Genomic DNA, 11852 nt, shown 5'->3' on the forward strand with positions numbered 1-11852 from the left:
GAATTCATAATTTTAATAGCATCGTCAAAATTTGCAAGAGTAGACGCAAAAGTATGGCAGCGCTTAATTTTCAGAAGTATGCATTATCGTCCTCGAATAAACGCCGCATTTGAATCAAAAGATTGTGGCCCTCGTACCGACCCAAGGGTTCCCCCGAGCGCTTACCTGCAGGCTATAACATATATGCTCTCTCTGCCAGATCTGGGTAGTACTTCTAATTGGTTGAATAGATTTTCACCTAGGTCCAATCAGAAGCACTACCCAGATCTGGTTAGTGACACGTCATCAGTATGGAATTTCTGCCCTCGCTGCTCAAACGTCATTTCCGGGGGAAAATTTAAAGTGGTGGAGTCGCGAAATGTCGATTGTTTTCTTAAACTAGTAATTTGCTAAACTGTTTATTACTCCTGTCTGTATTTCATTTTAACTACGTGTAGTACTTTTTATTTTTTATAATTTTCTAGATGTAGACGAGTGCGCCACTGGAACAAGCAAGTGCCCTGCCAATACGTTCTGCACAAATAACGAAGGATCTTACAACTGTACTTGTAATCCGGGATACTATGGAGATGTAGAAAACTGTGAACCGAGTGAGTCTAAAGCATTTTATGAGTTGAAGGGAGATATTGATCCATTTTTACCCTTAAATAAACCGTAAAATCTTTTCTTTGGACTTACTTTCTGGACGGACAACAAATCACTGATGTTAATGTTACGTAAGTTTATAATTGTTGCTCCTGCAAATTGCCTTATTTTAATTGTCTGTACTGATATTCCAAATAGCTCAAGACAAGCTTTTCTAACTCTACTTATAAGTGCTGATTCTTTCCATTAAAATGTGAATAATAATTTCTCGTAAAAATTTAGGGCAATAAGAAAATGAATGATCTAAAGTGTCTTTTTAAAGCCGTCACCTTACTTCCCATATTGTAGTAATTAAACTTTTGTAAATAATAACCAACTTTAATACCACTTATTTTAATGAGTTTTTCTTTAATTTTTTTCTGGTGTAGTTTCGACGTGTAAGGACATTTTTGACAAAAACATGTGAGTTGCCAAACAATTTACTCGTAGTTTATGCCTTAAAATATTGAAGCTGTCAGAGTTTGATAGATACGTCAAAGGAGAACGCCAAACCACAACTAAAAAGAGGTTAAGACAAATTAAAACATACGGTGCGTGGGATGCTAGTTGATTAAGGGTTCTTTCCATTTGTTAGAGCTGGCCGGCGAGACCAATCCAGTTGTAAAATAATAATAATAATAATAATAATAATAATAATAATAATAATAATAATAATGATAATAATAATAATAATAATAATAATATGCTCCTCACGGAAAATTTCGAGAAAATGCTAATAGCTTATTTTCTAAATTACCAGTCCGGACGGCCAAGTTTGACTTCACACCTTAAGATTCAGAATGGTCTCTTTGGACTTAGCTGGTTAGTCACGTCACGTGGTACAAAACGCCACGGTGCCCATGCAATTTCTCTAGTCTTTCTTAAGTGTCTGACTCCTCCACGAGAACTGGAAAGGCATTTATCAGGGAATTAAATAAGTTTATATATTTACAAAGGTAACGACACATCCAGGAATTCAAAAGTTAAGATTTATAATGTTAAATTATATCGTGTCATTTCTCTAATGTCTACTGCCATTTCCCAAAATCTTCCGCTGATCTTTGTAATGGACCAGGAAGTATCGCCTCAAAGAACCCAAACTTTTAGACAAAGGTCTTGTAATTTCTACTTTCAAGTTCCAGTGAGGACAAAGCATACCCACTGGTTGTGGAGGACGAGGTGATCAACGTCTACTGTCATATGACCATGGGTACGACTGGTAATGGCGCATGCGGTAATGGTGGATGGACGCTGGTTATCAAAATGGATGGTAACCAGGTAAACTCACTTTTAGTTTCTTCGCGATATATTAGCCTTACTTGATGAAACAGTATAAATTGAAATTTTTACACTGGAAATATTACTCCAAGCGGCTGACAGCGCCTATAGCTTCTTAAACATTAAATGAATATAATTATCTAGAATATTCGATAATTTGAGAGTCCTTTTTCTTGAGGCAAAGAGTTTATTTAATAAATACCGTCAGGCCCATGGCGACGAAATGCGATGAAATGATAGCATTGTTAATTTTTTTTTATGTTTTACATCCTTAGTCGGTCCTTTTAGGATATTTTGTTCATTTTAATTTCAAGAAATAGTGAAATTCCTGCACGGAGCTTTTCGTATTTCAGCCCTCAATTTTGTTAACTTTCCGCCATTCTTGTGAATGACTACTCAAAGGACGGTAAGCTGGGATTGAGGAGTAGGAATTCCTCAAGACCATTTTGAGAGATACGGTTAAAGGTTACGATTGACTACTCAGATTTCGACTCCTTTTGAGGAGCTATATTTTGAAGATTTGATATCAAAAAATAATATGGCGTCGATTCTCTTTGCTTAAGTCAACAAGGCCCTTTTATAACATTAGACTTCAGATGTGCCAAATGATGCTTATGGAGAAAAGACTGAGCAAAATCTATTGTTCTCGCTTATTTGCATTAGATTGGGGCCATGTAGTATCAGCTCGAAGATATTAGCTTGTTAGCTACTCTAAAATTCGAGTATAAATGTATGTAATTAAGTTCGACGTTTGAGACGGGTCTAACTAACATTCCTCCTACAGCGAACGTTCCACTACACTTCTACGCTTTGGCAAGACAAAGACACCTTTAACGTTAATGGAGGGAGGACTGGGTTTGACTCTCAGGAGACAAAACTTTCCTCCTACTGGAACACATCCTTCTCCAAAATTTGCCTCGGTATGAAGATCAACAACCAGGTCAATTTTATTCAAATCACCGAGAGCGCCAGTTCCTTGCATTCACTTATCGCCGATGGGCAATACCGTCCTACTTCACTGGGTCGTAACACGTGGTTTTCACTGATTGCCTCTGGTGCCTCCTTCAATGAAAACTGTAACAAGGAAGGGTTCAACACCGAGTGCACCTACGCAGACCGCTCCAAAGCAAGAATCGGTATTCTTGGTAACAATGAAAACGACTGTACTTCATGTAACTCCAGGGTTGGGTTTGGTACTGGCGGAAAAAATGACGACTCCAACACATGTGGAAACCACGCTTCTAGCCAAAACATAAAGGCCTTTGGGTATATATTTGTGCAGTAAAAGAAACTGAAAATTAAGCTAAGGCTATATTTTGCCTAGGCAAGAAAGTAACCGTGTAAATTTCGTTGAAATATTTTAATCAGTTACTCACGACAGATCTATTAAACGAAATATTAAGTTGGATGTATTTGCTTTATGTCTTATATGAATAAAGCACGCGGAATAAATAGAGAGTGATGGCCATTGTGTCCGGTGTTCCAGATATCGATGTTGCATCATTTATCTACGCCTTAAGGCAACGTTCTTCACACACCTAGAAAGTTGAACAGGCCGCTTTTCTCTAACTTCTGATTTTCTTTATTTTCATCGTTTATTGTTTGTTTGAATAAAAAGTAGAATAGAGTAGAATGAAGTAAAGAAATAGCTCATCGTTTGTCTCGCGATAATCACTTTGTTCATCGCGATGATTCGATCGCATGCTGTAGGTCTACATCGGGCGATGGTGCGAATTTTAGTAAGTGGGACTATTAGTACCACCGTGGTTGCTAGTGAATGATGTATCACGAACCTCACTCTCACGGTTTATAGTGGGTTCCGATCTGAAGCACTTGTTTGCATTGTTAAAATAACTTTTAAGAGAGGTTGTCAGTGAAAACCGGGCAAAATGTTAAACGCAATGAGTTCATATTATAGTAATATCATAGACAGGTTAATGGTCAAATATAATGGAGTAATGGTCAAATATAATAAACATAGGTGTGACACTGCTTTTGTATTAGAGATACGAGCATTGAGCGCCATCTTTTTTAAAGCAAATTTTGACCACTTTTTGACGCTCACAATTAAACGAGGGAAGTTCATTTTTTGTATGCGACACAACACAGCACAGGGCTACTTTATAAAACCATAAACTTTGCAACAGGCACCTCTTTACTCATATTACTAATCTAGTCGGCGACATTCCACCCTAGTCAAATTAATTAATTCTAAAGTTGTCGTTCGCAAACATAAAATCATATAAGTCCTTTTATTTTAATTAGTTTGCCAAAACAACTCAAGTTTATTTAACACAAGCATAAAATCCTTGTTACCTTATTTTTTATTACCCAGACAAAATAATTTTTTGACCGTCGCTAACTAAATTATTTTTCGCCGAGTGTATTTAATTAATCTTCAAAAAAGGAAGTCGGTAGCCTGCGATGCAGACGGTCCACGCATTGTCTAGAACATTACTCTGTTCACTTAGGTGGTTCAGACTACATGTGGCTAAGAATTGGGGATGGAGTTGCAGTTCTTTTTTTGTCTTCACCTTTTTCCCTAGCTTTCACCCATTTGTTCTTTATTCTCTCACAAGCCTACGGTGATCAAAAGCCTTATTAAAAACGAATGGTTGAGTTAACATTGGTTATCTGGGAATTTATTGTGAAAAGTTAACATTGACTACAATGGACAAAAAAATAAACCTTAATAAAATATTAATTTCTTTTAAATGGGAAGCTTTTCAAGTTTTTCTTTTTTCAGCTGTCGCTATATAAGTTACTGACCATAATCTTTCTCGGCATATCTCGTAAAGAATTTCTTAATTCTCTATGTTTTCACTTTGCGAGTTCTGGCTTTTCTTTGTGTTGCTTTCAGTGTCAGTTCATGCACAAGTGCAAGGTTAGTTTTCCTTTACGTTGTGTTTTAATCTTTAAAAACCCGTAACCGTTTTTAAACTTAATCAGAGACATAGCATAAGACTAAGATTAACGCGCTCCGTCAAACAAAAGTATCTGATTTTCAAAGTGATCAAAAACGGCATTCTCCTCCTTTGGTTTGTCTTAGAAAAATTTGCTTCAACACGTATACTTTTCGCGTAGTTTTTTTGTTTCAGTTTGATGATGATGTCGAAGCATAAAGACGAGATGAAACGGTGATTATTTCATACCCCGAGCTAGTCAGAGGGTGAATCTCTAAGAAAGATCAAGCCCGCGTAACGATCAGGAAAAATGTTTCGTATTTCCACTGCTAGCAGGCTTCAATCAGAGTGCATCCTAAATTAAGGGGGTGTTAGCTACGGGATCCCGCTGTGTTTTGCGGTTAACCCAACATTCTTTAAGCTGTCAAATACCTTCGGTTTTTCACGCTTTGTCTGTTTGAAACAAACCCTTTGTTGGGACCAAAACCTTTCAAATATGAACATCTTTATTTTTTTGTCTTACTTAATTTTTGCGCGATCATCATCGCAGGCATTGGCGGATCCAGACACCTGGACCCACTGCCTGGGTTCCGGGATTGATGACCACGTGACCTTATCCCAAAGAAACTAAATGATAAATTTATTTTGTTGTTTACTGCTATTGAGTTCTTCTCTTCTCTTAGACACATGCCGCTCGCTGCAATTCAGAAGTGACCATATCTTGCAAGGGAAACGTCTAAGACATCACGTGTTTCGTAGCGTTGATGTCATAGATGCTGAAATTTGTGAGATGTTATGTTTCTTGGACTCAAACTGCGTCAGTTTGAACTTTAAAAAATCAACGAGCAAATGCGAACTGAACAATTCTACTTTCGAAGGACAGAAAGACAAGCTTGAGAGCAACTTGGACTATCGTTACCATGGAGCTAAGGTTCGCGTTTTGAGATAACTAATATAAGTGAAAGATCACAGTTGACAAAATCCCGGGCTGACCCTCTTATGGAAGAGGCCGGGACAATGCCCGTATCCTCTGTTCGGGTTGTAAATTGCAGATTTTGGTATCAGTTAAGGTGTTCAGGCCGGATCACCAATATCTTTATGCTGTATTTTTTTTATTTATTTTTTTTTTTCGCACACATGTGCTACTTGGGGCTGTGATTAAAGGGGTGAAAAAAAGGTGAAAAAAGAGAGGAAGAAAAAAGATAAAAAAAATGAATGAACGAACGAACGAACGAAAAAAAGGAAGACGCAAAAGGATAATTAAAAAAGTGAGAATTCAGTGACAACTTCGTTCTCGTAAAACTGCCATTTGCACCTGAACTGACTGGTGTCATTCTGCTACTAACTATCTGAAATTAAGAAGAAATAGCTGAACTTCAAACTAAAACTTAACGGAAATAATACAAGAATACGTTAAGCATATCAGATAGATGTTACCTACTTTTTGAGAGGTATCTGTAAGGAAAAACATTTGTTAATATCAGAAACCGTGCCGAGAAAAAGCTAATACGTTTTAAAGACTGAGAGTCTACGAGGCGGTAAGCTTGTAAAGAACTTAGAAATATTCTGAATGACTAACTATAAAACGCTATTGAATTCGGCTTTCGCATGGTGCGAAGGGTTATTCTGACTGATTTCAGAGGATGTCATTCGATACTCCTCGGCCTTCAGCCTCGGTGGAAAACGTCGTCCCGCCGATCTGCATAATTCTGCACATCCAACTCAGCGTCATGTAATAAATTATCTAATCAGACATTAAAAGCATTTATTTAGGACCTAAATAAAGGGACGTACAACTCGGTCAGTACTTATTTCCATGCGCCAAACTGACGTTAACAGATTAATGATTCGTACACAAAGTAAGGGTTAGGTTTAGGGTTAGGGTTAGGTTAGGGTTAGGGTTAGGGTTGTTGCTATGTATATTCAAATCAAACCATTCGTTGTCAGCAAATCCTGGGTTGTGTAGTGTTCATGTAAGAAAAGTGAAATGTTTTGTGAGAGCCACTGAGAGGAAAATGTCAGTTTGGCGGATGGAAGCAAGTGACGACCGTACAACTCCAATCTTATCGATATCGTCCCTTTCTTCCATAGAACGCATGTGCGAGGAAACCTTGCAAGAACAAAGCAACCTGTCAAACTGGTTTTACAGACAAAGGATATCGTTGTTTGTGTACTGCTGGTTTCAAAGGAAATCACTGCGAGACTGGTAATTCTCGAAAGAGTGTGTCCGTCGAACAAGCCTTTTTCTTCCCTGGCCAAATTAAACAAAAATACATTATTTCATAAGCCCTTGAAAAAGTGCAACGAAACTTAACTTGAGCCACCCAAACATTAATCGGCCAATCACAGGTCACTTAAGGTTTACAACAAAGAATTCTGAAACACAAAAGAGGTTTGGCAGTTCGCTGGCCAATATATGAAAAAAGACGAAACTCTTTCGAATCTCAAGGTGCTAGTGGCCAAGTGACCCGTGACGTAGATTTTTTAGATCTCGTGCTGTGTGTTTTTCATTGCGAAATGCGACATCTAAACCAATTTATAAATTAAATAAGCACCCTGGTGCACCTTTGAGTAAAAACCGGAGTTATTAAAAAATGGGTAGTAATCGAGCGGGCAGAAAAGAGAAAGCCGGGGAGTGAGGGCATTATCCAATTTGAATAAACCTTTCCGTTGATTTTAAGAGCCAGCAGGTCATGTGGCAACGGGACTCTTACATTGATTGGAAAGAATAACGAGTTCAAAACAATGTAAAGGTCCATTAATATCAAGATCATTTCACTCGTTAATTTTTACTAACGGTCAGGTGCTCATGGGCTCCTGATAAACACAAATAAACTACCTGGTTAAGCTTTCGAGGGAGAACTTATGATATCTCCACGGGTGAAAATTACAATATCCATCTCTCCGCCCATATACCTTATTATAAAAAATTGTCGCTCCATGAAATTAAGAAAATTGGAAATTAGGGCGACTTAAATTAATGCGAATTTCATGAAAACGACTTTCGAATAAAGAAACTTAACGTGAAAGAGAGGGTAGCCATTCAAAATGAAAGAAATTGCGTAAATTTCACAGGAACTTCCGGTTACACGTATTGTACACGATCCGAAATGGAAACTTTGTTCGTGGTACTGGTCACTTTTCACTGTTTTACTGTTTCTGCCGGATCTCCTCTCTGATAGAATACTCCTCTTTTTTAAGTGACAAGAATGACAAAAGTTTATCGAGATCGCGAATTTGGGACCAAAAAATGGAAGGTGCGGGAAATTAACGCAACATAAATTAACGCGAATTTTTGAAACTCGCGTTAATTTCTTGAAGCGTTAATTTCCCACAATAAGGTAAGATCCCCTATATCTTAAGCATTATAAAGATTTGCTCTTCATCAAAATATTTGGACTCAAAGTGTTGAGTTATTTCTTGAAGTTTCTTTCATGCAAAGATTGTAAATATTTTTTCTTGCTTCAGGAATTACCGAGTGCACTTCGAGGACACACAACTGTAGCGTGAATGCTTACTGCCGTTATACTGTGGACGGATACAACTGCACTTGTCATCCGGGATATTATGGAGATGGGTTTATTTGTGAACAAGGTGAGCTGATACAAAAATTACTAAAATTAAATTACCTCTTGGTGCCCATACCGCTTACAAATAAAAGTTAGGCGCGGCGGCTTACATTCCGTCGTATTTTGACGGAGTTTCGCAGGGTTTTCACAGTGATATTGGGAGCAAATTTTGACAGGCATTCAGGATTTAAGGATAATAATGAAAGAACGTTCTACAATCCAATGAGTATTTCATGGACATATAGCTTGAACTCATGACACCACTCATCAACCACTTTGTCGTGAGCAAATGAAAAACAAATTGTGAATTACTCAGCATTCTGCAGTATTTGTTTTCGATAAAGTTGGAAGGTATAAGTTCTCAATAAGCTGTAAGTACAATGCTCTTGATATATAGCTATCAATCAATCAATCAATCAATCAATGAATCAATTAATCTTTTATATTCCTCCTAAGATAAAACATATACCTTAAGTTACATTTACAAATGGAAGTCTAAAAATATACGTAAGAAGCTAGTATACTAACTTACAATAAAAAGACTCAGAAAGATTATAACTAAAATTAAAATAAGCCCATTTAAAAATACATTCTCAAATCTATCAGACTTGATTTCCGGGTGATGACCAGTTCTGTTTCGAAGATCATACTTTGTTTCTTTCTTCTTCGGAATCATCATCTATTCAGTGATTGTTACTAAGCGGGAAATCGGGATTCACTGAACGTACCTTGAAACGCTTGACTCCTGTCTGCCTTTTCTAAAAGGTCTCGAATGTCCGTTATCTTAGATGTGTATTTCCTTAAAGAGAATCTATTTAGGAAGTTTTGTATGATCTGAGTCTACAGCGCCATAAACGGACAGACCATAAGTAAACAGTCGCCTCTAAAAGACTCTAAAAAACACTTGCCATATTAATCTTTGTGCTTATTGTCACCGTCTGCCTTTTTTAGGAAAGCATCAAACCCATGCAAGGAAAGCAGTAGTAGTAAATTGAGACGAAATTACTCAATATCTCGGTTTTATATTTCTGACGCTTTTTAAGGCAATGGCTCTGGCTGTTTGATACTACCGTATTTATTCGAATAAGCGCCCAACCTCGAATTGCAACCCTCCTCGAATAAGCGCCCATCCTAAAAGGCAGAAAAAGTTAATAAGCGTCCACCCCCTTCTCCTCCCAATCAAACTCAGATAAGCGCTCACTCCCACCCCACCCACTTGAGTGAATAAATTCTAATAAGAGACTTCCCCGAGGACGGAGTTTTCTTCAGCGTATTTTACAGAAACTTTACTTTGTTACTTCTTTGCGTTTTGTTATTAGCATTTATTGTTTTGTTGCAAAATACACATACTTCACTTGCTGAAAATGGTGAAAATTTAATAAGCTCCCACCTCGAATAAGCGCCCACTCCCAAGGTCCAAAAATCAAAAATAAGCGCCCAGGGCGGTTAATCGAATAAATACGGTATTCCGGCTCCTTCCCCCAACTTGGAAATTAAACCATATCACCCCTGGCAAAACATTTTTCAAAATTTAGAAAAAAATGAAAATAATCAATGTATTTTTCATTCAAGAAAAATCTACAGGGAACTATTGAACTAGCTTTAAAGTATCTGTACTTACATATTTTTTCTTTTTCATTGGATCACAGTTTTATCTTGCAAAGACATTTTCGACAAGAAAATGTAAGTGGATTAGTATATTATAACAGTTATTTTCCGGCTGCTTAAGGCACTTGATTTGATTTGAGAAATCATTATTATCCGTTATTTTCTCTGTCTTTTTATGTAATTCTTCAATTTAGATCTAACGTGTCCAATGCGTACCCGCTTGTTATTGGGAATGAGGTTATCGATGCTTACTGTCACATGACCATGGCCGAGACTGGAAATGAAACATGCGGTTATGGCGGATGGTCGCTGGTCATGAAGATTAACGGAAATAAGGTATCCTTACAGTCGTTTCGAGGGCGTGGAAGCCTAGCTGTTTATTCCTGGGTGAACTAAAAATAGAAAATGGGGTTGACTGCTATCCGAAGACGAAATAGCTGAATTTCAAAGTAACTGAACGGAAGAAATGCAAGAATGCCCAAAACATATCGAATACGATGGATTAGGATAAGGATTAAGATTTTTAGACTCTCGCATTCGATTCTGTAAACATTCTTAATATTTCCCAGTTTTTATTCATAAACATTCACATTTTCTTATGATAGTTTTTTGCGTTATCTATTTTTAAAACTTTTCGTTATTTTATGCGGCTATACTTTGTTAACCTATTTTATAGTCATATTTGTACCTCTATTATTGTAATTAGGGCATAATAGCCAAGCAAATGGAGTCCTAATAATTTTATGTATCTATGTACGTATGTATGTATATTGCTCGATGGATTTTATCTTTTTTTATTTGAGGAGTATCTAAGAGAAAAAGCATCTCTTTTTGTCCTGAAACCGTGCCGAGAAATAGGTTAGAAAGAGGCCTTCAGCCTCAGGGGTTAACATCCTACGCGATCTGCATAATTCTACTTCACATCCTATACTCAGCTTCATTCAGTATTTGCAATATTATTGTTACATAGCTAGAAATTTCTTCCCAACCGCGCGCTCTCATTGGTTACTTCGAGGTCGCATGAGAACTAACAATGAAACTGTTTCCCGCCAAAATCTCTGAGCAGGCAAAATTTATGACGTCAGAGGGTAACAGTGCACTGTTACCCGCGAATGTTGACCGACAACCGCCGTTACAACAAGGTTTAATGAATTTGCAGCTTCAAAATTTCCAACTATGTAACAAATCACTTTAAGACGGGTCCCTCGGAACACAAAAGTAACTTTTTCCGTCGGGACTAGTACGTAAGTGTTTAATAATACTTAAATGCACAGGGATCAATTGTGCTTTTCGCGAAATTGTCGTACCCGACATTATCGCCTGTTTTCTATTGTAATTGCATTTATAGCGAACGTTTCACTACGACTCCAGTCTTTGGAACAACAAAGAAGCCTTTAACCTTGACGGAGGGAAGACTGGGTTTGACACACAAGAGACCAAACTTCCCTCCTACTGGAACACATCCTTCTCCAAGATCTGCCTCGGTATGAAGATCGGTCAGCAGATCAAGTTTATTGTAATCAACAGGACCGCCAGTTCCCTGTATTCACTGATCGCTGATGGGCAATACCGTAATACTTCACTGGGTCGTGACACGTGGAAGTCGCTGATTGGTTCTAATGCCTCCTTGCAGATCAAATGTAACAAGGAAGGGTTTAACGCGCGGTGCGATTGGAAGAAGCGCTCCAAAGCAAGAATCGGTATTGTAGGAAACAATGAAAACAGCTGCGTTTCCTGCCATTCTAGAATCGGATTTGGCACTGGAGGAAAACCGGATGACTCTATCACATGTGGAAACCAAGCTTCTAGCAATAGGGACAACGGTGCCAAGAACATTAAGGCCATGGGGTACATCATGGTGCAGTGAGCA

At 37.8% G+C, this 11852-nt stretch overlaps 2 protein-coding genes across 2 annotated transcripts; both read left to right on the forward strand.

Annotated features, from left to right (window-relative positions):
* Positions 1–1019: 1019 nt before the first annotated feature.
* Positions 1020–3187, forward strand: LOC140943803 (uncharacterized skeletal organic matrix protein 5-like). Its single transcript, XM_073392915.1, has 3 exons — positions 1020–1047; positions 1761–1902; positions 2687–3187. The coding sequence occupies exons 2-3, from the start codon at positions 1825–1827 to the stop codon at positions 3185–3187; spliced, it is 579 nt and encodes a 192-aa protein (XP_073249016.1). The 5' UTR covers positions 1020–1047; positions 1761–1824.
* Positions 3188–4716: 1529 nt separating this feature from the next.
* Positions 4717–11849, forward strand: LOC140944730 (uncharacterized). Its single transcript, XM_073393848.1, has 7 exons — positions 4717–4786; positions 5489–5736; positions 6897–7011; positions 8274–8399; positions 10024–10057; positions 10177–10318; positions 11331–11849. The coding sequence occupies exons 1-7, from the start codon at positions 4717–4719 to the stop codon at positions 11847–11849; spliced, it is 1254 nt and encodes a 417-aa protein (XP_073249949.1).
* The last annotated feature ends 3 nt before the right edge of the window (positions 11850–11852 follow it).

Source organism: Porites lutea, chromosome 7 (assembly GCF_958299795.1).
Source record: "Porites lutea chromosome 7, jaPorLute2.1, whole genome shotgun sequence".
Classification (NCBI taxonomy): domain Eukaryota; kingdom Metazoa; phylum Cnidaria; class Anthozoa; order Scleractinia; family Poritidae; genus Porites; species Porites lutea.